The sequence below is a fragment of the Sciurus vulgaris genome (assembly GCF_902686455.1).
Source record: "Sciurus vulgaris genome assembly, chromosome: 10".
Classification (NCBI taxonomy): Eukaryota; Metazoa; Chordata; class Mammalia; order Rodentia; family Sciuridae; genus Sciurus; species Sciurus vulgaris.
The window spans coordinates 70,561,959-70,589,269 of NC_136470.1; the positions used below are offsets into that span (position 1 = coordinate 70,561,959).

The 27,311-nt window shown below is 36.9% G+C and overlaps 1 protein-coding gene across 1 annotated transcript; it reads right to left on the bottom strand.

Moving 5' to 3' along the window:
• Positions 1–255: 255 nt before the first annotated feature.
• On the bottom strand, positions 256–22,148 carry LRRC58 (leucine rich repeat containing 58). The gene is made up of 4 exons (XM_079155335.1): positions 21,540–22,148; positions 7,543–7,671; positions 6,345–6,622; positions 256–3,316 (listed from the first exon to the last, which is right to left on the bottom strand). Exons 1-4 carry the CDS (start codon positions 22,037–22,039, stop codon positions 3,108–3,110), a joined length of 1,116 nt encoding a protein of 371 aa, XP_079011461.1. The 5' UTR covers positions 22,040–22,148; the 3' UTR covers positions 256–3,107.
• Positions 22,149–27,311: the final 5,163 nt, after the last annotated feature.

Below are 27,311 nucleotides of genomic sequence, written 5' to 3' on the forward strand. Positions count from 1 at the left end.
CTTATAGAATTGGTCTGCTATATTATGCTGCATCATTATGAACTACTTTTTACTCTTATTGATATCAACACAAAAATTACTCATATTTGAGGTACAATTTACAACACAAGTCTTTACTTTTAAATTTTGTTAACATAAAATTCTAGTATTGAGAATTTTAGGACAAGAGATTTCTTCGGCACATGTTTAGAAGTAAAATATGAACAGTCACCTCTAGATCTACCTTCACTACTCAAACACAGGGAATACTGAGAACTCTGACCATGGGTCCTTATGTCAGTCAATCCCTCGCACCATGGAATCAACATCAGATTAGTGAATTTTCCTATTTCCTAAAGTCCTAGTCTGACTCAGTTTGGTGATGCTGAGTAACTGGTTTCTAGGAATAAAGATTGCTGAGAATGTATAATGTACCCAATTCCAATTTTGAATATTAGCACTGAAGGATTCCTCTCAACATATATAATGTTCTGCTTAAGTAGTTTTTGTTCACTAAAATTATCCAAGTGGAGCAATATCAAAACCAGATTTGATTATGAAAAATACTTGATTTTTCACCTTTTAAAAAAAATCCTCAAAATTCACTAACCGTAGTTAAACAGAAGCATGGGATTTAGCAACTAACAAGACAGACTACCATTTTAAATACAGTCTGCTACATGACTTGGGAGCTGATTACATTGTTTTTAGATGATCAAGTCCCTGTATCTCATCTTCTGGTTAACTTCTATAGTCACCAGTTATTTAAAAAGAAAAATAGCAAAAAGAAGTAAGAAAAATCTTAGAACTTATCAGCAGCTCTTGTAAAGGCTAAGGTCAAAGAGTTGAGGGAAAAAAAAAAAAAAAAGGAAAAACTAATAGCTAAAATGTAGATTTACTGAAAAGTTACCAAAGACAGTTGCACACTGATCACAGATTTTTCAATAGTACATGTAAAGAATCCTAACAAACATTTTGTTGAAAGAACACTGTAGTAGACATCATTATATGGCACAGGCTAGAAACTGTCTCTGGTTGGAGTAATTTATATCTATAAAAGATCAAGCAGTATATATATATATATTTATTCTAGGAAGGCTGGGAAGGCTAAATGCTATATTTACATGCTTATTTAATTCTTAGAAGATCATCTAAGCTGTTACTCATGTCAAAGTTAATAGTCAATTAAGAAGTAAACATAGGCATTTAAGCCAGAAAAATTTGGTCCTACCAATCTAAATCAGTTAGTTACAAAACATTTTAGGTTTGTCTCTTAGGCACTGCCTAAGATATTGTTACTTTTCATAATTTTGCAGTTTGCAGCTTACTGTGGCTCACTTGAAGAAGTAAGCAAAGACTTATTCTATTTTATAATATAATTACCCACATACTACTTCAGTAGACAGTAGAAACACATTAGATCATTTCTATACACATAAAAAACTTCTGAGTTAAAAAGTAAATACAATCTTACTACATTTCAACAAGGTAAAGGTGAAGGGATTCTCTATAGCAGCGTTTCACAACTGCAGTCATGAAACTCTCATGTTTCATGAATTAACACACAAATAAACACACCCTGAATATCCTATACTATACTTTCTTCTAAAGTAAAAAATATATATGAAAAAAAACCTAACACATATATATTATACAATAATTAGCTTTTAAAAAATGATGTGCCCAGTCATGAATGCCAGAAGTCAAAAGAGATCATGAGGCTCTAATGCAATGTGCCTGTATATCACTGTATATTTAACGTTTGCCAACTAGCAATCATGTTACATAGGTTGGTTAGCTAATGATGATCAGAAAGTACTGTGTATTTTGTAATATCAATTTATTGATAATAAACAGTAAATAAAAATTTGGTAATTTTTGAAACTATCTTTCTCCTATACTTCAAGGATACATTTTAAATGTTTTTTTTTTTTTTCCTATTCTATCAATATTTTATTTTCAAAATGCATTCTACCATTCAACTAGTTTTGGTATTCTATTGTGTATGAACACAATGACTTCTGCTCCTAACTTTATTTGGCTTCACTGCCATGTTTTTCTAGTTGTATTCATTTTTCTTTAGAATGTAGAAAAAGTTACAGCTTAGTACATAATACAAAGGAGTCACATTTGACTGTTAAAAAGTTAAAGTTTCCCCCCTATCACTCACAATAAAGAAGCTTTCTTGGCTTACATCTTTTCTAAATTTTTGTTAAAAGGATTAATCTGTCTTAAAAGGAACAGGCTGATTAAGGTGGTAGCCTCCCATTAACTGTAAAAAGTGATTTCCTTACAAGGGACCACTGCATATTAAAAAAAAAAAAAAAAAAAAAGGAAGTTAAGGTGGCCATGAGCTCAGCTGTTAGTTACACAGTTGTTTACATAGTTCTGTTAAAGCGTATTTTGAAGTGTCTTGCATAGTATGCTAGGTTTAGGCTGCTCTGGCATTATCTGAGTAAGTTTCCATATTCTTGTTAGGATTAAGGCACTAAAACAAGTGACTGCTAGACTATAAAAGGTTAATAATAATCATATAGAACAAAGAGGAAGAAATGAAGAGTTATCCCACTGACAAGTTATATCCCTTACTTTACCAGTTAGTTGGTCAGAAAGGTTTAGGTCCTATGTAACCATCTGTGAGCTTATATGGTCTGGAATCTAGACATATGGGCAAAATAAGCAAAGAGCTAATCCTGTTTGGTGTACGATGTTCAGCCTAAACCCAAGGATAACCCTGGTAATAATTACAGCTTTGATAATTTCTTACTTTCTTCATCTCACCTTCCACAAGTTTCATACTCAGGGCCTTATTATACCACTACACTTCAGAATATACCATTCTGCTGTGATTCATGCAAAACTTCAGTGAAATTTCAAATAATCTGCCAAATTTGGAAAAGCCATTTGGAGTAAATTATATTAAAAAAATCTAAACATGGTACTAAACTCATTCCTGCTAAATAGGTAGATGAAACAAAATCTTTCACATCATCTCAGATTCTTTCATGGACATTCAAGATGAAGATAGTAAGATTTCTAGTCAACTTCTAACTATTTTCTTTTCTAATCACCTTTGCTCATTTTTTTTTTTTTTTTGAAGTATTTCACAACATCCTGTATATTTCTGTTCAACCAAGAAGAACTTTTTGCATCCTGTGTGCGGCAACACTAGCTTCGTCCTCTGAGTCAGATTCACTCTGGGAAGTGGAGCTGTGAGAGGCAGAACTGCAGGGGGAAGAGCATTCTGGTGAACACAAGTAGTGCATCAGTGGGAGGCGATACTTCCCACAGAAGTCCACGAATTTAATTTGTCTGACACAGCAGTCAAAGTAGACTCCTAGAGAGAAGGAATAGGCAGTAATCATTACAAAGCAAAGAACCACAGTTTCTTTGATTTTTTTTTTTCCAGAATTCTGAAGAAATATCATATATAGTTTTCTCTTTTATGAACCGGTGCTGAAGATCAAACCCAGTGACTCATTTGTGCTAGGCAAGTGCTCCCTTCTTTTATGAATCTTAAACACAAATAGCAGTCACTTTTATAGCACTGTGTTCAGAAATATTAAAGGGTCTTAGGAGTGGTAATCTGGCTGCAAGAGGCCAGGAAATTTATCTAAAATGGAGTTGGATCATTAAGGACACTTTATTTAGTATCGTTTCTCTGAGTGACTTGGGGGTCAGTGGCTGATGGAGATTACAGAATACTTAGGTGTCCTTCTTCCATCCCCCAAGCCACCCCTTTGGCTTTATCCCACAGGCAGAAGAATAAAGCAAAACAAAAGCCTCCTTTAATAATTCTCTTAAAGAATTAGCTGTGCACAAAACATGCAGAAAGGAGATAGCATTTGGTGTCCCTGTTCTTACCTCCTGGAAAAGTGAAACCAAAAGAAACAAAACACCATCTTACATTTACAGAGGCTCTAAATCTATAGGCTGCAAGGCTGATTCACTGATGATTTCGCTTGATTCTCACACAATTACTAACAGGCAGCTCTTCTGATTCCTAATTTAGTGCTCCTGAACTATGGTTCTTCAGCAGGCAGAAATACAGCCAGCACAGAAGAAAAGAGGTTTAGGTGCCTCTGGGTTTTAGTTGATCCTTAAAAGACAGAGTGCATCTCTAACAAACTAAAGTCGTCTAATAGTTGCAGTAAAACTGGAATATCTAGAAATTTGGTTTCACTGCCTCTATGGAGAGGAATCTCAACCATTACACTCTTAACTTGTTTCCCAGCTACTGTGTGTTTGTCACAGAAGAGACCAAAATAAAAACATGGTCCAAGCAAAGAAGAAACAATAATTTCTACCTTTTTTTTCCCCTCCTAATACCACCCTGCTAACCTTGTGTGGTACATTACTTTGAATAATTTAGGAAAGTAGAAACATTCGATAAACTGGCTAGTTAATACACTGATAATAAATCCCTAAAAATGTGTTTCCTTCCTGACAATAGATGGAAATAATAAAATAAAGCATTATGGAGTTACTATAAGCTAAAATAGTATAATATTACTTTGTTATTTGTAAGTGTCATACAAAAGAAAATACCTCACAGAAAATATAAAATTACTTTTAACTCATTATTCAATAATGAATCTGAGGGAATATCTAATATATCATTTTATATATTATCTCAAATTTTAAAATGGTGATTTTTAAAGCATTCCTAAGATAAACAGCACTGCAATGTACTAAAAAAGTCAACAGAAACCATTTAAGAGAGAAAAGAAAAAGTCCATTTTCAAAAAAGGATGATCAAAGCAGACTAGATTTAGACCATGAGGCATGGAGGCTTTCTGTGAATGCTGTCCTGTGCCCCCAATCACTATATAGCCAATTCACGAAAGAGGAGGAGCTAGAGAGGTTTATACACTTTTCACAAGACATAGAACTGCAACCTCTACTTCTAAGAGTGTGAGGCCAGAAATGGCCTAAAGTATGGTCTTTCTTGTCTTTTTCAAACTCACTGTATTTTTTTTTAATTTTATAACAATCTTTGAGTAATTTAATCATTGGCCAGAAATGGCCTAAAGTATGGTCTTTCTTGTCTTTTTCAAACTCACTGTATTTTTTTTAATTTTATAACAATCTTTGAGTAATTTAATCATTTTCTCATTTTTTAAAAAATAACAGTCTCAAGACAGAATTTAGACTTTCAAGGAAAATCGTACCTGATTTTTTACCACCATTATGCAACATTTCTGCAGTACTTACATTTACCCTGCAACACCACAAATCTTTGAATGCCCCTATTAAAAAGGACTTTTAAAAAAGGAGCTTTTTATAAGGAAGCCAAAATAAAATGACTGCTATAGGTTACCAATTTCTACCCAGTCTGGCATTCCAGGTCCTTTTCAACCTTGTCTTAATGAATCTTTTCATTCTTATTTCTCATTACTGCCCTAACTCTACATGTGAGCCAACTGCCATTCATCCAACACTCTGCCCCACACTTTTCTATATCCACTTTGCTCTCTCCATCTGAAAATTTCCTATTCTCAATCTTATCCTATTAAAATCTAACTACTGTCAGGAATTGTCTCATCTTTTCCATATCAAATTAAATGTACTCTCCCTCTGTTGATTCCTACTGACATTTTGAATTCTTTGGGATACCTTAGACTGTTCTACATTTTATCATTTGTTTAATTCCCTCCAAATCCTCTATGAATTTGAAAGAATATAAAGTTCCATGGTACCATCCTGAAACTGACATGCATTTAGCCCATTCTCATACATCCTGAATCACACTCTTTTAAGGCATCTGATACAAAGAATGGCAAGTCTAAGAAAGTGTCCTTCAAATAAACATGAATGATGTACAAACATTTTAGAAATTCTTTTTAAACAATAAGAACTGTTTACACGTCCTTTGTATTTTCTTTCCTTTTACCATTTTTTTATTATCTTACGATAGCTTCAAGACAGAATGAGACTGCCTGGGTATTTTACTTATGTGTGAATCCAAAAATATTATGGAAAGAATTTAGAAAAGAAAGCTGAACACAGTGGCACAATGCCTGTACCCCAGAGATTTGGGAGGGAGGACAAGTTCAAGGCCAGCTTGGACAACTTGGGTGAGATCCTGTCTTAAAATAAAAAGGACTAGGGAAGTAGCTCAGTTGTAGTGCACTCCTGTTACTAATGTCCAATACCAAAAAAAAAGGGAGAGAGAGAGAAAGACAGAGACAGAAATCCTCACAAGGTGAAATGTCTAACTTTCTGGTAAAAGGATGAAGGAAAACAAACAAAACTATCTTTCTCTGAAAGAAGTCTTAGCTCATTAAAACAACATTTAGATCAAATTTTAAAAACAGTTAAATGAGTAAGAAACACTAATACTGTAACTAACATTATTTACTTACCTCCACACTTTGGATTTGGGCAATTGCTGGCTAAACTTAAGTATCTAAGAAGATTCCCAGGGAGATCATAGGGAGTGTAGGAAATGTTTCGGATCTTAATGGTCCGTGCAGCTAATTCCAGGAGAGTTGGAGGGTCATATGTTAAATCTCTGACAAAACGCACAACCAGTGGATTTCCTCGTAAACTCAACTCTTCCAAATGAATAAGGTTGAGGATCTCTCGAGGCAGGTATGTCAGCAAGTTATTGTGGAGACTGAGGGAACGAAGCGAATGCAGCCTAGAATGAATGCAGAACAAAAATCAATGGCAATGAGTAACATATGCATCAGGGAAACTGAGTTTATATATATGCATGAGTATACGTGCATGCACGCATGTATGTATGTACGTATGTATGTAGAGCCTGACTCCCCTGTAAAAACGAGCAACGAAGGTTATTGGAAATAAAATTAAAAGATGCTAGCTAGGCACGGTGGTGCACGCCTGTAATCCCAGCAGTTCAGGAGGCTGAGACAGGAGGACTATGAGTTCAAAGCTAGCCTCAGCAAAAGCAAGGCACTAAGCAACTCAGTGAGACCTTATTCTTTAAAATACAAAACAACACTGAGGATGTAGCTCAGTGGTCAACTGTCCCTGAGTTCAATCACTGGTACCACTCTCCCTCTGCCACGCAAAAAAAAAAAAAAAAAAAAAAAGATGCTGAAACTATATGAGTTCAGCTTTGTAAATATGATAGACCTTTGCCTCTGGAATCTTAGAATTTTAGCGTACTGTGATGTAAAATGCTATATTTAAAGATTTTACTTTATCATTCCAATACCTGAAAAAGGAAAGATTTCAGATGCAATAAAAATGAAGATCCTTTACATTAGAAAGTCTCATCAGGATAAGAATGCTTCATATCAAATATAAATTCACAAGAAATCCCATAAAACCTAGGGAAACCTATGTTGAATTATTACAGTTTTGATTACACAAAACAGGCTGAACAAATATTTTGAGGAATAAACTAAAGCATTTAAAAGTAAAATTTAAAATAATCCAACTCACAGTAAACCTCAGAGCCATAATTACCATATCACTTGCTTTGAGAAAATCTAATTCTTTTCTGTCTGTAAAACATGTGAGTGAATGCAAGACAATAATTTCTATGCATGGATGTATGTGTATATACACAAATTGCCTGAAACTACTCACTGTGAAAGCTGAGGAGGCACACTTTGGATTTTGTTGTCACATAATACCAAGTAAGTCAGAGAAGGCAGATTTGCTAATTCTGGTGGGATTTCTTTGATGAAGTTTCCTCCAAGATATAAACACTCTAAACTGCAAATGAACAAAAACAAAAAAGTAAATAAATATTACTTGGACAAAGCACACCATTGTCTCTACTACAGTGAGCCCACTTCATTTATTCATTCAGCAAATGTTTTACTTAGGATTTGCTACATGCTATAATGAAAGCAGCAGGGAACTTACATGATAACTAAGGAGATGTGACACACCAATGTTAGACAACAGTATAATTATATACAAAGCAGGTCCAAAAATAGGCATTACATGATTAAAATACCAAAATAAGGAGAATTCACAAATTACAAAGAAGTTGGAAAGAGGAGGAATAAAATAAGACCACAATAATTCTAATTAGAAAAGAAAAGTACTGTAACTTCAACTGGGTTGTGAATTTAGTCCATTTAGATGGGAAGAAAGAGAAAGCTTCAGGATGAAGGAGGGGGCTTTTAAGGTTCAGCGAATACACCATTATAAAGAAGAGAAAAATTCTTTTTGAGAAATCCACCAACAAGATTGGTTCTACGCTGGTATGCTTGAATTTGATATATGAGTAGGCAACTGGAAAAACCACTAGCTTTTTTTTTTTTTTTTTTTTAAAGGTAGAAAAATATATCTGAAGCTTCTCTATTTCTTCTTTGCTCTTATAGCAAATACATTCCTCAGAGGCTGTCTGACTAAATTATATGTAAAGCTGACTATTATCATGAGGTTAAGATTCCATATAATTACCCTGTTACTAAAAAATACATTAATACTTTGAACTTAGCATGTATTACACCAAAATATAACGCTGCTCTCTAATCACTACAGAAAGGCTACAAAATCCAAAAGATTTTTGCAGGGGGTGGCAGAATTAGTTCTTAAAATATATATAAAAATAAATAAATGAATACATACATGTATAGATCTTTTTCCATTACTTTACTTTTGTCTTCTGTTAAATCTGCTAACTCAGAACTATCATTTTGAAAGACTTTAAAATGAGAGAATATACCCAAACTTCTATGGTAAGAATCACCTGGGATACTTTTAAAGCTACAAAATCCTGGCCCCTTCTAGATGTACCAAACCTGAGTTCTAGGAGAGGAGTCTGAAAAATGGTAGGTTTTAGAATACAAGACATAATTTTAACAGACAAAGCCAACTTGCCCCGCAGAGCTTGGTTATTTATACATCCACAATTAGCAGCATGGAACCAATCTTGTCTGTGGATTTCTTAAGAATTTTTCTCTTCCTTAAAATGGTGTGCTCACCGAACCTTAAAAGCCCCCTCCTTCACCTTGAAGCTTTCTCTTTCTTCCCATCTAAATGGACTAAATTCAGTCCAGTTGAAGTTACAGTACTTTTGGGAAGTCTTTTCTAATTAGAATTATCTTGGTCTTATTTTATTCCTCCTTACTTAACCCATAGTTTTGCCAACACTTACCTAACACTGACTTTTAATTTTTTTAACTGACAGTGTGAAAAATGTGCTTTTAATCTGCAGATCTGCATTTCCCCAATTATTAGTGAAGTTTAGCATTTTTTAATGTTTTGGGCCAAATGTGTATCTTTAGAGAATTTCGTATTCATTTCATTTTCTAATTTTTTCTCATGGGTTAGATGACTTTCACTCATTAATTTGTTGGGAGCTTTGTTGTTGTTAAATATATGTTCTATGTAACTTTGTTCCTTTATGGCCTGCAGCATGGTCTATTTTTATTCATGTTTTATGTGCACTAAAAGAATGTGTGCCAACCTTATAAACCAAGCAAATCAAATTTCTTTTAGTTTCTCTTATAATTTTGCCTTCCTACTGGTTTTCTCTCCTATCATAACCATGGTTTTTCTTCTTCCCTTCGAAGCTGTCAATTTTTGCCCTTTCCTCTCAATATAGAAGTTATATTACAGACACTTTCAAGTTCCTACCTCCTAAAACTTCTTGTTGAAGTGTTCTTTAATTAATATGAAACATTTCTCTTTGTTCCTTTAAATTCATTTGGAGAAGTGCTGGGGGGTGGGCACTGTGGGGCAGAAATGGAAGCAGAAGGTGTGACTGGAGCCTGATGCAGCAGTTCAGAGAAGCTTCAGAACTGCCTGGAATCTTTTTCTATCCTTTGAACTGACTGGTAAATTTTTAAGTGTAAATCTTATAACATGCTGGGCACAATTTGACTGCTGGATGTTTGGACTTGGGTATTTCCCCTTCACTCTGCTCTTTGTCGTGGACACCGTTTCCTTTGTTCCACTGCTCCCTACTGTTTTGCCCTGCAATAGGTGCTATTTCTATTTTGATAGCTGTTATGATAGTTGTACTCATTCCTAAACACATCCTTGCTCCATTCTCTGACCTTCTCTTTGTATAATTTTCTAGAATTACTTTTACCTTGATTTCCTACCAACTAACTGATTTTAAATAAATTTATTCTGAATTAATAGTCGTTCAGATTTATCAACATCTTTTACCAATTTCTTTGTTCACCATTATTTTTGGGATTTCTTTTAAAATTCGTTTTTCCTTCAGAATTTCCTTCATCAAAGACTCATGGATTAGTCTGATTATTTTGTTTCCCATTTATTTACTTATTTAATCAGGAATTGAACCCAGGGACACTTAACGACTGAGACACATCCCCAGCCCTTTTTATTTTGAAATTGTGTCTCACTAAGTTGCTTAGGGCCTTGCTAAGTTGTTGAGGTTAGCTTTGAACTTGAAATCTTCCTGCCTCAACATTGTGAGGCTCTGGGATTATAGGCATGTACCAGTGCTCTTGACTCTGATGTCTTTATGTCTTTATAATAGATTAGCTGGACATAAAATTCTAGGTTAGCAGTTATTTCTTAGCATTTGGAAGATGCTGCTCCATTATCTAATTACACTCAATATTACTACTTCTCTTTTGTAGTAGTAATATTGGTCTCCTTTACTCCTCCCTCATTAGGTGCTCTGAGCATTTTTCTCCACTCTATTGATCCTAAGTTTTATTATAAGGTGTCAAAACATTAAGAATTTTCTTTATTTAACTGTGGGAAACTTCAGTCATTATTACTTCCCTCATTGTTTTTCATTCTTTTTTCCTTCCCCTAGAATTGCTCTTGGTAGTATGAACTTCAGGATCTATCCTCCATCTCATATCTTTCATGCTTTTCATTTCTTTATCTTACAGTGCTGCATTCCAGAAGAATGCCTTAGCAAGATCTTGGCTTTTGGATTCATTTTTCAGTGGAGTTCACACCACACAGCCCATTTAGTAAGTTCATAAGCAGTCCCCTTTATCCTTGGGGAATATATTCCATGACTCCCAGTGAATGCCTGAAACCAGACATACTGAACCCTATAATTTATTGCCTTTTCCATCTTCACTGGGCACTTATAAAGCTCTGTGGTTTGAGATTTGATGCAAAACTACCATGAATTTCTTTTCCTTTCTTTATAATTGCACAACTACATTTATTTATTTTCTTTTTTTATTTATTGTAAACAAATGGGATACATGTTGTTTGTACATGGGTTAAAGGCATACCATTTGTATAATCATAAATTTACATATGGTAATGTTGTTTGATTCATTCTATTATTTTTTCCCTTCCCCTCCACCCCTCCCACCCTTCTTTTCCCTCTAAACAGTCCTTTCTTCTCCATTCTTGTCCCCCTCCCTAACTCTAACCCTAACCCTAACACTAACTCCCCCCACCCTCCCCCTTATGTGTCATCATCCACTTATCAGCGAGATCATTCGTCCTTTAATTTTTTGAGATTGGCTTATCTCACTTAGCATGATGGTCTCCAATTTCATCCATTTGCCTGTAAATGCCATAATTTTATCATTCATATTCCATTGTGTATATGCACCACAGTTTCTTTATCCACTCATCAATTGAAGGACATCTAGGTTGGTTCCACAATCTGGCTATTGTGAATTGAGCAGCTATGAACATTGATGCGGCTGTATCTCTGTAGTATGCTGATTTTAAGTCCTTTGGGTATAGGCCAAGGAGTGGGATAGCTGGGTCAAATGGTGGTTCCATTCCAAGTTTTCTAAGGAATCTCCACACTGCTTTCCAGAGTGGCTGCACTAATTTGCAGCCCCACCAGCAATGTATGAGTGTACCTTTCTCCCCACATCCTCGCCAACACCTGTTGCTTGTATTTTTGATAATCACCATTCTAATTGGGGTGAGATGGAATCTTAGGGTGGTTTTGATTTGCATTTCTCTTATTACTAGAGATGTTGAACATTTTTTCATATGTTTGTTGATTGCTTGTACATCTTCTTCTGTGAAGTGTACATTTATTCTTACCATATATTCTAGCAACTGAAGCAAACAATGTTTTTCTCTTCTAAGAACTTTGACCTTTTCACTTAAAGAAAACACTTTATGGCTTCTCTTTAACATATCTGAATTTCCTGCATCACTACTCATGCATTTTACGGCCATTATTAAATAAGGGCCACTTGAACATAAGCACTGTGCTACCTGGACACTTGATTTGATAACCACAGCAGCTACTAAGGATCTAACAGGCAAGGTATAGAGTATGTAAGGGACAAAGGAATGAGTCACATATAGGGTGGGATGCCACATGATTTCATCCTGCTACTCAGAATGCAGTACAATTTAAAACTTATGAAGTGTTTATTTCTGAAGTTTCCCATTTAATATTTTGGACTACAGTTAACCAGGAAAGCAAAATCACAAATGGGGGATATTATATATTTTTTCATTTCTAGGAACTGAACCTTTCATAATTGTCAGTTTTAAAACTTCCTATTCTTTTGTTTCATTGATGAAATTATTTCCTTGATCTCTCTGAAGTTAGAAAACATACTTATTTTAAAATCCTTTATTGACAGCCTTATTATATACTTTGTCAGGTATAGTTTCTTCCATTTATTGAATTTCTTTTCTGTCTTTCATAATCTCAGCCTTCTGTGATGTGTGGTGAGCCAGACAGTCAACTTGAATCTGAAGGGTTTTTTAAAAAAATAAATTAATCATTTCCCCCCAATTTGATTATGTAAAGCTTTTCAAGACTATTCTCTCTAGACTCAGAATGCTTAGAAAAAGTAAGCAGACAAATAATTTTGATATCCTACTTTTTTCTGTTTCAAAGATTACCTTGTAGCAAAACTTAACTATCTGGTTACAAGACTGGATTTTCCTACATGTAAGTACCTAAATACTGGGGTGGGAGGGGCATCCTAGGCAGAGCGTTTTGATTCTGCCCCATATGGTATAAGTTGATACTTAGAAATTCCTATTTTTCAACTAGGAGAACTACTTAAATAGAATAGAATAATTGGAACTCAAATAATTGAAACTACCCTAGAAAAGGAACTATTTTAATAAGAAGACTATTAGGGAAAAACTTTAGCAAACTTGATCTAGTAGTGGGGAAAGTGAAGAGTAGAGTGAGTCTCAGGGCAAGTACAGTGTTATGGACCAAATGCCTGCATCCTCTCATAATTTACAATGAAACACTAACCCTTAATGCACTGTTATTTGGAAGTGGTGTCTTCTGGAGGTAACTAGGATTAGATGAAGTCATGAAGATACAGCCCTCATGAATTGCTTTAATGTTCATATAAGAGTCCTTAGAGAACATGCTTCCTTTCTCTGCTTTACGGAGACACATTGAGAAATCTGAAGTCTAAAAATCAGAAAGCAGGCCCTGAACAATCTGCCACAAGCTCTAGCTCAGACTTCCCAGCCTCCAAAACTGTGAGAAATAAATATATTAATAAAGTCACCCAGTTTATGGTATTTTATTATAACAGCCTGAAGTTACTAAAATAGCCTAGAACTAAGAGAAATTAGTCTTTAGTGGTAACTACTTGATGTCTTTTCTCAATGGGAGACATTGATTGAGAGAAGACATCTCTCATTGGGAATGGGCAAGGCATGTACTTAGGAAAAATGCCAAACACTAGTAGTAAATGTGACTTGGGCAGGGAAAAATCTGAGTTCTAAAATATAACCAGACCCATGATTTTGAAATGATGTACTGTAAATTCTCTTTTGCAAATGATAGGTATCATTAATCAGATTACACAACCAGTATATTAAAGTGCAAAGCTATCTGGTCTCTCATTTTCAAACTCAAATAACTTCCAAAGTTCTATAGACTTTAAATCTTTCAATGATTTATGGGAATTAAATTTCTAAAGCATGATGTTTCCCAACTTTTGTGTTTCTAATTTTTCATAGGTAGAAAGAAAATTACTATTGAATTTAAAGCAAAATGATAGTGTTGAAAAGTTCTTGAGTTTTTTAATACTATGCTTATCAATTAGCATAAATTTATTCTATTAGTGTTTGACAAACAAAATAGTAAAAAATTATTCACTAACTTTATGAAAAGAACTCCTCCTTTCTATTCAGCATTAACATACTAATCTTAAATTTAGTTCTTGAAAAGTTTATTACCTTTCCAACCCTTAGAGATATGGAATGGGTACTTTTGTCTTATCCAGGGCCAATGGCCACTGAAAAAATACTAGGCCCCACAACACCAATCAACTTTAACCACAGGTATAAATAAAAAATGCCTTTTGTTTTCACCCAAAAACAATGGCATTAAGTACAATAAAAATACACATTAGGTTCCATAGTTGGTTAAAGGAAGATGAAATTAAAGTGAGATAGGGATATACCAAGAGGCAAAAGAATTAAGAAAAGCACAGAAAGGCAAGAATCATACATTTTCTTAAACACTTTTCTTGAAATAGTATCCCCAGATTAAATAATTTTCAAATACTATCACTCCCCTCAGGATTTTAAAATGCATTATACATTCAAAAGTAAGACACAGGGATAGAACTATCATTTATTTTCTTTTTTTTTATTTTTTATAGTTGTATATGGACAGAATACTTTTATTTGTTTATTTTTATGCGATACTAAAGATTGAATCCAGAGCCTCGCGTGTGCTAGGAAAATGCTGTGCCACTGAGCTATGGTCCCAGCCCTAGAAGTATCATTTCTTGGTGCTTGCTCCAAACTAAGAAAGAAGTCAGAGGGAAACAGAGTCACAAACTCAATATGTGAGCCTAAACTTTACCAGGTTCTATTTATTACCTAATCAAATCACTTGTCTCTTTTCTAAGACATGTGGCCTATTGTACACTAGCTTCAAAACATTCCAGAGCATTAATTTTAGCTTTTGTTTGGTCACAATCCTCGTATCTTTATCTTCTAAAATCACATCAAACAGACTGGTGAAAGAGGGGTCACAACAAAAAAAGATATTACTTAAGAAAAGACTAGGGAAAAGTTCCAATGAAACTCACTTGGTCAAACCTTCTCTCCAAATATATAGCATCTTGAATGCCAAAAGCCCTGAAGCTTTCATTTATTTAAATGAAGTCTACTGCCCAGTGGGTGATAAATTATTAAGCCTTTCCTCAGTCAGTGCCTGAGCTGAAAGGAACAAAAGGTAAGAATTCAGAAGAAACAGATTAAAATACAAATTATACTTACTTTGTCAGCATTATAAAACAAAAAGATTGTCCCACATAAAAGCGAAAGTTATACTTGTTTGCTGAATCTATATTTTAACAGAATCTGTATCTATAACCTGATGGTTCACACTGATAAGCAAATTTACTCCAGGAGAATGAAGTTAATCATAAAAATAAATAAGCTTCCAATACCTACTTATGTTATACTTTCAAAGTGATCTTTCAGAAACCTTTCCCCCCCTAAAAAATTGCCACTTGGGAAAAAGGATCATTAGGGTACAAAAATACACACCTGAAGACACGCTGCTAAATCTGAAGAGGTCAATGACACCAGATAAACCAAGAATATTTGTTAGCCCTTCCTGGAATAATTAAGGATGGGGGAAAGGTAAAGTTTTGAAGGAGTTTATTTTTGTATAATTTTTAAATTGTTCTTCAAGAACAATTCTTAATGTGCCAAAATACTAGACTTGGCTTAAAAAGCAGCACGGTATAGCTCACGACTAGCATTTGTGAGGCTCTGGGTTCTGTCCCCAGCAACACACAAACACACACGAGTAGCATGGCATAGTACACGATAATATCAGGGTTACCAATGAGGCCTAGAGAATACATACATATTCTGAGAGAGGTTGGTGTTCTTGGACAGTCACTTCAGAGTTTAAGTGACTGAACTCTTGCTCTACATTTCTGAAAGTTTAATGCATTATTTTAATAGTGGTAGTTAGTCTTTGAGGGTTGAGTCATGAAACTTTCACTGTCACTATTCGGCTTCAAACAAGTCACTAAAGGGGATTTTCAAGATGGCAAAGTTGAGGCTGTTGCTTCCCTGTCTGCTCTGTGGCATGAAACCAAGAAAGCAGACACCTTCTCAGCAAGGTGGGTGAAATAAACGGGAGGAAGGGGGGATTTTATTGGACTCTAGAATTGGACATTCAAAACAGACTGGGAACTCAGTGGGTAGGACATAATAAAATATAGACGAAATCTCCAGCACCACAGTTGCTGCTGCTGCTGCTGCTGCAGCTGGGCGTGGAACACCAGCCAAAGTGGTCCCTCAGCGAGCAAAGAGAAGGGATAAGGGAATTAAAGGAACTGGCATTTTTAGGAGCCCTGAGGCATGTCTAGATAGGGAGCATTTAGAGATCAAAGACACTGCCTCAGCGCACTGCACAATATCTTTGTGAGGGAAAGAAGCTGCTCTCTCTCCAGGCAATGTGTGGAGTACAAAGAAAGGAACCATTTTGCAGCTGTGGAGTCAGCACTTAAGGGAGCCAATTCCTGACAACAGGGGTTTGATCAGAAATATAGGCCCAGTAAACACACACTGTATGACATGGCGTGTGCTTAAGTGACAGGAGAAAAAATCAAACATGGAAAGAGGCTTCCACCGGGGATAAGTGGTCATGGAAACTCACCTGGTTCTACCCCTCCCCTTCCCTCTCCCCTTCCCATCTTGCAGGACTGGCCAGGAGAGACAACAGGCCTGAAGGGCGGGGGTGGGAAAGATTTGAGTTTGGAGACTGAACCAAGACCAGGAAACGTGGGGCCCACAGGTGACTGTAGGGGACTAAGAATTGTCTCCTTCATCACATGAGATGAACCCAAGGGAGAGCCCTGGGGTGCAGTCTTCCAGTGTGGACCAGCAAGTATTAGATACTGGAGGTGCGCTGATGTAGGCATTCAGCAAAGAGCCCGGAGCCACCTAAGCCTCCAGGAACTCTGCCCACAGGATTACCTCTCTTACTCCAGCAATCCAGAGGATGGAGCATCACACTCCAGACGACCCTACCTAAAACCACTGAGAAGAGAAACTGAGAATCTTTTGAACTCCAACAAAAAGAATTCTTTAACTTTTCATCAAGATGTTTTTTTCCTCTTTTTTTGTTTTCTGTGTTTAATTGTGACCTTAGTGGCACATGGACAATTATACATACTCACTTGGTTTATTTTCTCATTTCTAGCATTTTTGAACTCAGTTATTTTTCATGGATCAGTTTTTTGAGGACTAGGATGTTTGATTAGTATATTTTAGTTTTGTTTTATATTCTTTTATTTTTAATTTAAAAATTTTTTTACTTTATATATTTTCTCTTACCTGTTTCCCTTGATTCTTTTCTTCTGCCAACAGCCAATCTCTATTGTTCTCTTTCACTCTTCCTTTAATTTTTTACTTCTATCTTCTGTCCTCCTCCCTCATAATCACCACATCCTATATCACACTTCTGATCTCTTCCTGTCCACCATTTGACATTGTAAACCCTTTTACAAACTTGTGGTTTTATTGTAGGCAATAACTAATCATATCATTTGTTTTCGTTGATAATTAACATTGTACACATCATAGTAGGAACTATTTAGTTTAATGCTGAATATTGTTTTAATTAGTTGTTGTTATTTGTCTCCCCTTAAGCAGTGAGGTACTAGAAACCTTCAGGGATACTATTAAGTCCACGGGGTTTCTACTACTACTACTGCCACAGAGCCATACTGTTAGATGAGTAGACACACAAACATGAAAAAGCACGGGAACAAATCATCCCAAACAAACCAACATACTCCAATAACAGAATCCATCGACATCACAGTGGAAGAAATGTCAGAGGAAGTTTAGAAAAAGTGGATTGAGGACTGAGGCATTAGACCAGAGACTCTATGCCTAATAGAAGAAAAAATAGGCCCAAATATCCATCATGTCCGCTTAGGAACCGAATTCCTTGACAAGACTCCGAAAAGCACAAGAAGTAAAATCAAGGATCAATAAATGGGATAGTAGCAAACTAAAAAGCTTCTTCACAGCGAAGGAAACAATCAAGAGTGTAAAGAGAGAGCTTACGGAATGGGAGAAAATCTTTACCACATGCACCTCAGATACAGCAATAATCTCCAGTATATATAAGGAACTCAAAAAACTTACCACCAATAAAACAAATAACCCAATCAATAAATGGGCTAAGGAACTGAACATATACTTCACAGAAGAAATAAGATTGGTCAACAAAAAAATGAAAAAATGTTCAACATCACTAGCAATTAGAGAAATGCAAATTAAAACTACACTGAGTTTTCATCTCACTTCAGTCGGTGACAATTATCAAGAATACAAGTAACAATAAATGTTGGTGAGGATGTGAGGGAAAAGATAGACTCATACATTGTGGGTGGGACTGCAGACTGGTTTATACCCAAAGGACTTAAAATCAGCATACCACAGTGACACAGTCACATCAACATTCATAGCAGCTCAGTTCAGTACAGCTAAGCTATGGAACCAATCTAGGTGGTTCAACAGATGAATGGATAAAGAAAATGTGGTATATATACACAATGAAATATTACTCAGCTATAAAGAATGAAATTATGGCATTTGCCAGTAAATGGTTGGAGCTGGAGGCTATCATGCTAAAATGAAATAAGCCAATCCCCCAAAACCGAACGCCAAATGTTCTCTCTGATATGCAGATGCTGATTCACAATAGGGGTGGGGTGAGATGGGGTCGGGGAGTAGATGTTCACCAGATTGGACAGGGGGGTACTAGGGGAAGGGAAGGAGATAGGAAAGGGAAAGACAGAATGAATCAGATATAATTTTTCTATGTTCATATATGAATACATGGCCAGTGTAACTCCATATCATGTATTACCACAAGAATAGGAAGTCATATTCCATGTATGCTATGTCAAAATACATTCTACTGTCATGTACAACTAAAAAAGAAAACAATAACTAATATGAAATCTGTTTCCTCATCTGTAAAAAGGAGGAAGCAAATCAGATCACTGCCAAGCCTGTTTCTACCTCTAGAGAATATAATTCTACATAACCCTTTTAGCCTATACTCATCCAGAGTTTATATTTGGAACATAGCCTAAACTTTTGCTGATTCCTGTCAGTAAAGAGAAATAAAGCAAGGCTGAAGTTGTGACTCAGCAGTAGAGCGCTTGCCTGGCATGTGTGAGGTCTTGGGTTTGATACTCAGCATCACATATAAATAAATAAAAGATCCACTGACAACTAAAAAAACATTAAAAAAGAAAAGAGAGAGAGAGAGAGAAAGAGCGAAAGCATAAAACTTAAAAATAAAAAATTTGACGAAAAATATCCCACATATTTGAGTCAAAACACAATGACCTAGAGCCACGCATGGCACAGTTGTCAGCCCAGAAAATCAGGTCAACCAAGCAAACGACCTGGACCAATTCTCCTTATCACAGATGCAACAGAACAGAAGTCCAAAGATTCAGGTTCTAGTCCTATTTTGCCACTGCAAGTTTAGAGTCAGAGACCCGAGAGGTCAAGTACAGTTCTACCACTTACTGACCTTGAGACTTAATTTTTCTGAGATTCATTTCTTCTTCAGTTTCTTCAAAGGGGGAGTATGTCATCTCATAAAATCATTTTAAGAATTTTAAAAGTATCTTTAAAGCATTTATGACAGGGATTTTTTGCCTACTTCCTTTCCTCTGTGATGGAAATAATGCTTGCCCTGAGTTCCTCATAGTATACTGAGAAAATTCAAATGAGAAAGTTGGAATTATGTAACATAAAAATTATGAAGAACCAAGTCCTGTAAATTTTAACCTTTAAATCTTTTTCTTGCCCTTCTACTTCTTACCTTCTCTCCTAGCACACCCTAGTATAGGCTACTTCTCATCCTACTATAATGACCTCCTAGTCAGCCTCCAAATCTTCTCTTACCTTTCCAGCCTCTCCCTACTCTACTACTGCACAGCAACAAGACACATGTGCACTCAGAGTAAAATCCAAACTTCTCCATGGCCTTCAAGATAAAAAAATGGCCTGAAAGACTCAAATTAACATTTGCCACTTTCTCTCTTGCTCACTTCAAGAGGTTCATTTTCACATTTGGTAGTCACCCTCCTTTTTGCCTCTGAACTTTCACATGCACTGTTCCTTCTATCTGGACTGACCCCACCACCCTTGTCCCTTAGTTTTTTTTTTTTAATTTTTTTTAGTTGTAGATGAACGCAATACCTTTATTTTTATGTGGTGCTGAGGATCAAATCCACTGCCTCACACATGCTAGGCAAGTGCTTTACCACTGAGCTACAACCCCATTCCATAATTCTTAACTCTTTTTTTCAAAGCTCAGTTTAAATATCACTTGCTCAAGGACCAAAGTAAGTCAGGTTAATGCTGTCCCAGGCACTAGTACGTCTTCATAAAACTTATAACCACTGTAGTTAAATACTGAGGTTTCTAGTTAAGTTGTTTAATGTCTGTCTCTTCTATTAGTATGCATGTTAGTTCCATAAGGCCAGGTTCATGTTCTCCACCATAACCTCAGAGCCTGGGATAGTGCCTGACACATGCAAGTACTCATCAGCTGAGGAGTAAATAAAGGGTTATCTCATCCAAATGCCTCATTTTGCAGATTAGGAAGCTATGGTTAGGACATGTCAAGTGACTTTTGCCTAAGGCTTAAGAACCAAGAGTTCTTACTCCTAGGACAATGTTCTTCTCACTACACTTAACTCTTAAGTTCCTACCAGCTCTAGCATTCGGTTATCTCTGAAAATTCAATAAAGGAGGTGAAAACATTTTACAGATGGAAGACAGTTCACTGCTTAACTTTCTGCTTCTATCCAGGGCACCTTCAGGGCACTTTTATTATACTGTTTCTCTCCTTCCATTAAACTCAACATGTGTTTATTGAATAATGGAGCAGGTGAGGCAGATAATTCCTGTAAACAAGGAATTATATTTAATAAGGTAAATGCAATGGTGAGATGGATGAGATACAGAGAACATACAATTTAGCAATAATTATTGTTGTCAGGGAGTAGTAAAGAAGAGTATCACAGAAGTTATCCTTGAGATAGGTTTAAAACCAAAAAGGAGTTTGCCAAGTGAAGAAAACATTCCAGGCAAAAGGAACAGTACATGTACAGAGGTTCTGCATCCACTAACACATATTTAGTGTGCCTACCAGTACCAGGAGCTACAAGTCAGCTTCCCTACATACTTAAAAGTGCATGATTCACTTCACTCTACAAACGATATTGTTGGGGTAGCAAAAGAGAAAAAGGGAGCTGGAAATATAGTGGGGAAAAAAGGTCATTTCAGAGAATTTTGTAAGCCATGCTAAAAGGCACGTACTGTGATCTGTGAATGTGGAACGCCATGGAAGACTTAAACGAGTGATAACCTCAGACTTACATTTGTTTATAAGTACCCACACAATTGAGATCACCCCCCAGACCCAAGAAAAACAACAGCAAAAGTGCCTCCAAAATCCGTATAGGCCAAACCAAACTCTTGTGACTGTATTCTAGATATTCAAAAGTCTCGGAGATGGTCAAGCAGGACTCACTATCCAACTGCTAAAGAGAGCTTGCAAGACAGCTCCGCGAAAAATGTCCGCTTAGGCCTGGCGCCACCGGGCTCGCAGACACCGCCCCAGGCCTCCCACCCTCCGACAAGGGCCCGCTCACCTCTGCAAGTTCTCGATCTCGGCCGGGATGCTCTGCAGCTGGTTGCCGCCCAGACTGAGGGTCTGCAGCGCACGCAGCTCCAGCAGCGAGGCAGGCACCTCCTGGAAGCAGTTGCCGCTGAGATTGAGCACCTGGAGGCTGCGGCAGAGCGGCGACTGGGCCAGGCCCTTGGGTAGCGCGCCCGGCCCGCTGAGTCTGTTGTTCCTGGCCAGCAGCGTGCGCAGACCCGTCAGCGCAAGCAGTTCTGGTCCCAGCGCGGTCAACGCGTTTCCGCTCACGTCCAGCAACTGGAGGTGCTGGAAGCCACTGCCCAGAGCCCGTGGCAGCGACACCAGACGGTTGTGGGGCAGCAGCAGCCTCAGCAGCGCCTCTCGAGAGCCGCGCCGCTCCTCGCCTCGTGCCTCCAGTTCCGACTCGAGCGTCTCGGCGGACACGCTGAGGCGGGACCAGTTCAGTTCAGCCTCTCCGGCCGTGGCCACCGCCGCTCCGGCCTCCTCCATCCGGGCCGCCGCACGGCGCCAGGCTGGGGCGGACTTCCGCACAGCGCTGCGCGCGATCCACAGGCCCGGAGTTCGGCGGCGACCCGGAATCTGAACCCAGCGCTGCGTCGGAAGTGGCGAGGCGGGCGCTAACCCTGCGCGCCCCGAAGGAGTCACGCGGCACGAGGTGTCGGGTGCGCGCGCTGCTCGGGGACGAGCTAAGCCTCACGTGGCGCATGGCGCGGAAGGGCTGCGCTCAGTTGCGGGAGACCCCGGGCGGGGTTTGAGCGAAAGGGCTTTATAATCAGTGGGGTCCAGTGATCTGTACCCGATTCCAGGACTACCTGGGTAAACAACCCAAGAACTGCTTATCTGGGCTTGAAAGGTTTGCGCGTCACGGTGCAACGCCCTCTCATTTCTCGGTTTAGAAGTGGGGCCTCTAGCCTAGGATTCCCTGAGAACACGGCCATGACAGCAAACCCCGGTAATTTAAAGTGGAGAAGAACAAAGTCCTCTTCGAAGGGTGCAGACAGATGGACTAGAAATCAGAACCTCTGGATCGTCAAATTCTGTCCTTGGACAGGAATTTGATTGATTTCAATTGCCCCGTCCTTCAAGAATGGATAATACTTGGCTCTACTTGCTGTTCAGTATTTTGTTGCTTGTGGTGCTGTTTTGTGTAACTAGGAATAATGCATTTAGGAAATCAGTAGAGGCGTGTTCTTGACTTGAGATAGCTCAAATTAATTAATCAAGAATTCAGAAAGAATTGAGATTTTACTTCAAGTTTAAACTACAGTTTAACTGGGAAAATCCTGACTCTGGCATTAACTTAGTAGTTCCAACTATCATGTTTTCATCCTTGTCCCAAATTCAATCTTTTCTGAAATTACACTTTGTAATTTACAGAAATGAGAAAAAATAGTTTTTTTTTAACAACTTTTAGGCATATGAAAATTAAGTGGTTATGTATAATCAATACCACTAAGTTGCTTTCCTCTTGAAACTGAAATTAGTATTTTTTTTTTCTTTTTCTTTTTTCTTTTTTTTGGTACCAGATTGAACCCAGGGGTGCTTAACCACTGAGCCACATCCCCAGCTCTTTATTTTGAGACAGGGGCTCCCTAAGTTGCTTAGGGCCTCACTAAGTTGGCTGAGGCTGCCCTCCGAATTGCAATTCTCCTGCCTTATCCTCAGAGTTGCTGGGATTGCTGGTGTGTTATACCATGCCCGATGAAGATAACTTTTTTCTTGTCAGTCACTTGTATAATAAACTAATCCCCCTGCTCCATAGCCAAACTTTTAATTTCCAATCGAGTTGTAGTCATGGGAAACTATACTTTGCCCATTTAACACTCCATTGATGTAATGTTTTTAAAAACCCCTAAGTGCACTACAGGTAATCTTTTTTGTAAGTATTCTTTAAAGAATGTACCTTTTTTGGGGTCAGACTCACATTCTTGTACTGACCCTAAATTGTGAAATTGAAAATATTTAAAATAATAGTTTTGTGCTTAAAAATAATAAAATTACATCTCAAGTATTTTATAAATTTGATATAATTTATAAAAAGGAACTTGTATCCCCATTTTACAAGGAAGGGAACTCATTAGAAATTATGATGCCTTATATCACACAGAGTGACAAGCAAAGTAGAAATTCACTCTCAGGTGTATGTGACTCCAGAGTTCATGATCTTTACATTACACCACACTGCTCTCTTGCACCCAGTTTATTCTTTATTTCAAGCAATAAGATCTTACAAAAGTGTGTAGTTAGTATTACAAATGGCATTTATCCATTCGTGGTACTTAAAAATAATGTCATTGTTAGAATCATAGGGCACTTGTCTTGGGGATTGGGAATTTTGTGGACTTGGGACACAGAACTGAGATAGAAGCACTAGTTGAAAGGCACCTGAACCAAACAGAATTTGGGGTGCCATGTTTGAACCATAGTTGATTAACCCCCTGGTGGGCCCATCAACTGACTTCCTGGTGGCCTACTACTTATAAGACAATGCCCAAATGAAGAGAAGCAAAAGTGTGTGTTTCTCATTCTTTCCCAGGAATGTAATTCAAGGAACCCACAGGGAAATTGCAGTTGATAGCAGACCAGGAAGAGACAGACGTGTGGAATATGAATAGTTTTTGTCAATTGTGGAACATAAGTATACAAGATTCATAAAATACAGCTGCTAAGGTCTAGGACTGCCTTAAATCCAGAATGACCTTCAGGTGCAGCTTCATTTGAGACCAGTTCTGATAACAGGTGGATTAATGTGAGAATCTCCTAATTGCTTATTTTAATAACCCTCTCTTTCTGAGCTACCATGTTTGTTTCTCTCTTCAGTGCAGCCAGATATGTCTACATTAAACGAAATTCCCATGCCTACAGTGTACCTTGAAACATCCAGTCAGCCTAGATAGTGCTAAAAACTCTTCAGGGAGGTGAAAGAACTTTGGTTGCTTGTGGGCCCTCACAGTGTCAGGTGGGTGGCTAGCTGAAGGAGATATGAGGGAGGGCAGTGGGAGGATTGGAGAGTGTGAAGGACCAATGGGACAACATAATGCATTACCTAGGGCTAAATTTTAAAGCCCATCACTGCAAATCCTATTTCTTTTACTTAATCTTGATTTTGTCAATCTCTAACCCTTGATTTCATCACCTGTATTATGCAGTATATTATGTTTTATAGGGTCATTTTAAGGCTTAAATCTAAAGTGCTTAGCATACCACATAGCACAAAATACCCCATAAGTAGTGACATTATTATTATTAGCTGTAATAGTAGTCAGTGTTTTTTTTTTTTTTTTTTTTTGGTGGTGCTGGGGATCGAACCCAAGCACTCTAACGACTGAGCTATTTCCCCAGCCCAGTAGTCATTGTTTTAACAGTTACTCTTTGCTACGCATTAGATCATGATCAGATTAAAGAGAAAGTTGAAATAATCTTTACTTATGATTCCACAATTTCCTAAATAAACCATAGTTCTCTTCTCCTTACTATTCCATGCTTTAGGGTTAAAGATTTGAGAGGTTGGTCCAAACTATCCTTGCCCCAGATTTATTGTCCTCTCTGTCTCCAAGTTATAGCAAGACCTCATACCTCCTAGACTAGACTCCTACCTCTCTTCTAGCCACTTCCGAGTCTGATTAGCTTTCTAAAGCACTGCTTTTTTTTTTTTTTTTTTTTTTTAAATTTCAGTTAATCTCTTTCCCTTCTGCTTTGACCCCATATCTCTTCATTGCTTATCAAATGGAGGCCAGTTGTTTAGCCTGGCACACAAAATTTTGAATTATTTCTATTGCTGTATCCCTCTCACTCTGACTTATTCATATTTCTTGAGGATGGTTTAAAGTTCTTCTGTGTTCCTACCATAGTAGGAAAAAGAATATTGATTTTTTTAGTTCAAATCTCAAAAACAAAACAAAAACAATAATTATCTGTTAAGGCAGCATTGAAGGCAGAGGGAGCTCTAGGCTTTCAGTCTATCATGAGGAGTCATCTTTTGTGTTATAGAGGCCTAAGTTAAGTTTTCAACCCATTATTTAAGATCTACCAGTTTGGTTATCAGCAGTTCCTTCCTTTGCCACATTTTGCTCTTATAGAATTGATAGATTAAGATGGCTTCCTGACTATTTTTATCCAAATCAGGCTTCTTTTGAAGTTTGGACTCTATTTTGAAGACTCAAATAATAATGATATTTTTTGGATCTAAGTGTCTTTAAGCATATGTTAGAGCTGTAAAACCATCCTCATGACTACTCCTATTGAGTTCCTTCCATTTAGGGACTTTTCTAAGACCTGGTGAAGTCTGGTTTTGGGAGTTAGAGTGACTGTGTATCTTAATTTTATCCCCTTGCTCAATTTATGTTCCATAATTAGGTTGTCTGACTTTTTGTAAAAAGCTAGTCATAACTATAGCAATAAATTACTAAAAAATTTAGTCCCTAGCTTTGTTCACACTAAATATCTAAATACTATACTAATATACTTTTATATATTATATATAACATTTATATATTTTATACATTAACATAAATTTATATTATAATGTATATTATAAATTTATAATAAAATTTTATTGTATTTTGATTATAATGTATTATAATTTATATAAATATTAAATACTAAGTTCTCACTAAATACCTATTGTCTAAGAAACTGAACTATACATTAGAAGGTGTAAGTATTACAAAAAGTAATAGATAATACCTATTATTTCTTTTCTAAGTACCAAATACTGTGCTAGGGGCCTTATAGTCATTATTTTATTTAATCCTCACATTCATTCTATAAAGTAGGTATTATTATCCCCATTTTACAGACAAGAAAACCAAGGTATGGGAAAATTAATTAATTTACCAACTCAGTTATTGATGGAGTTGGATACCAACGTAGTACAATATAACAGTGTTTATGGTTTTATACAGATAAAAATATGCCTTCAAGAGATTCACTGTGTAAGAACAGAGCAAACATGAAAACACTGAGGAAAAAATACAGTTTTGAAAAGGAAAAGGAACTGAATGGACATTTTTCAAAAGAAGATAATACAATTCAGGAATGAGCACATAAAAAGATAATCCGCATCTTTAACCAGCAGGAAAATGCAAATAAAAATGCCAGTATGATGCCACTCATACCCACTAAGAGGGCTGAAATAAAATGGGTAAGGAATGCTTGTGCAGATGTGAAGAAATCACAACCCTCGTGAACTGATGGTGAGATGAAAAGTGGAATAGTCACTTTGGAAAACAATATGGCTGATCTGAAAAGGTTTAAATAGTGGAATTGCCATATAACCCAGCAGTTCTATTCCAAGATACAGACCCAAGAAAAATGAAAATTGTCATCGTGAAAATTTGTGCATGAATGTTCAGAATATCAGCTTTTTTCATAGCAAAAAGATGGAATCAACCCAAATATCCCTCACCTGATAAAGGATAGATGAGATGTAAATATTCATACAATGGAACATTATTCAACAATAAAAATAAAGCACTGACACATGTTACAGCATGGATGAATCTTGAACACATTATGCTAACATATAAGTGAAAGAGACCAGTTATTAAAGAACTCATATTGTGAACTTGACTTGTGGCTCAGTGGTAGAGCACTTGCCTAGCACATGTGAGGCACTGTGTTCTATCCTCAGAACCACATAAAAATAAATAAATAAAAAATAAAGGTATTGTGTCTATCTACAACTTACATTTTTTTTTAAATGAGCTCATATTGTATGATTCTATTGATATGAACTACCAAAACAGGAAAATCTGTGGAG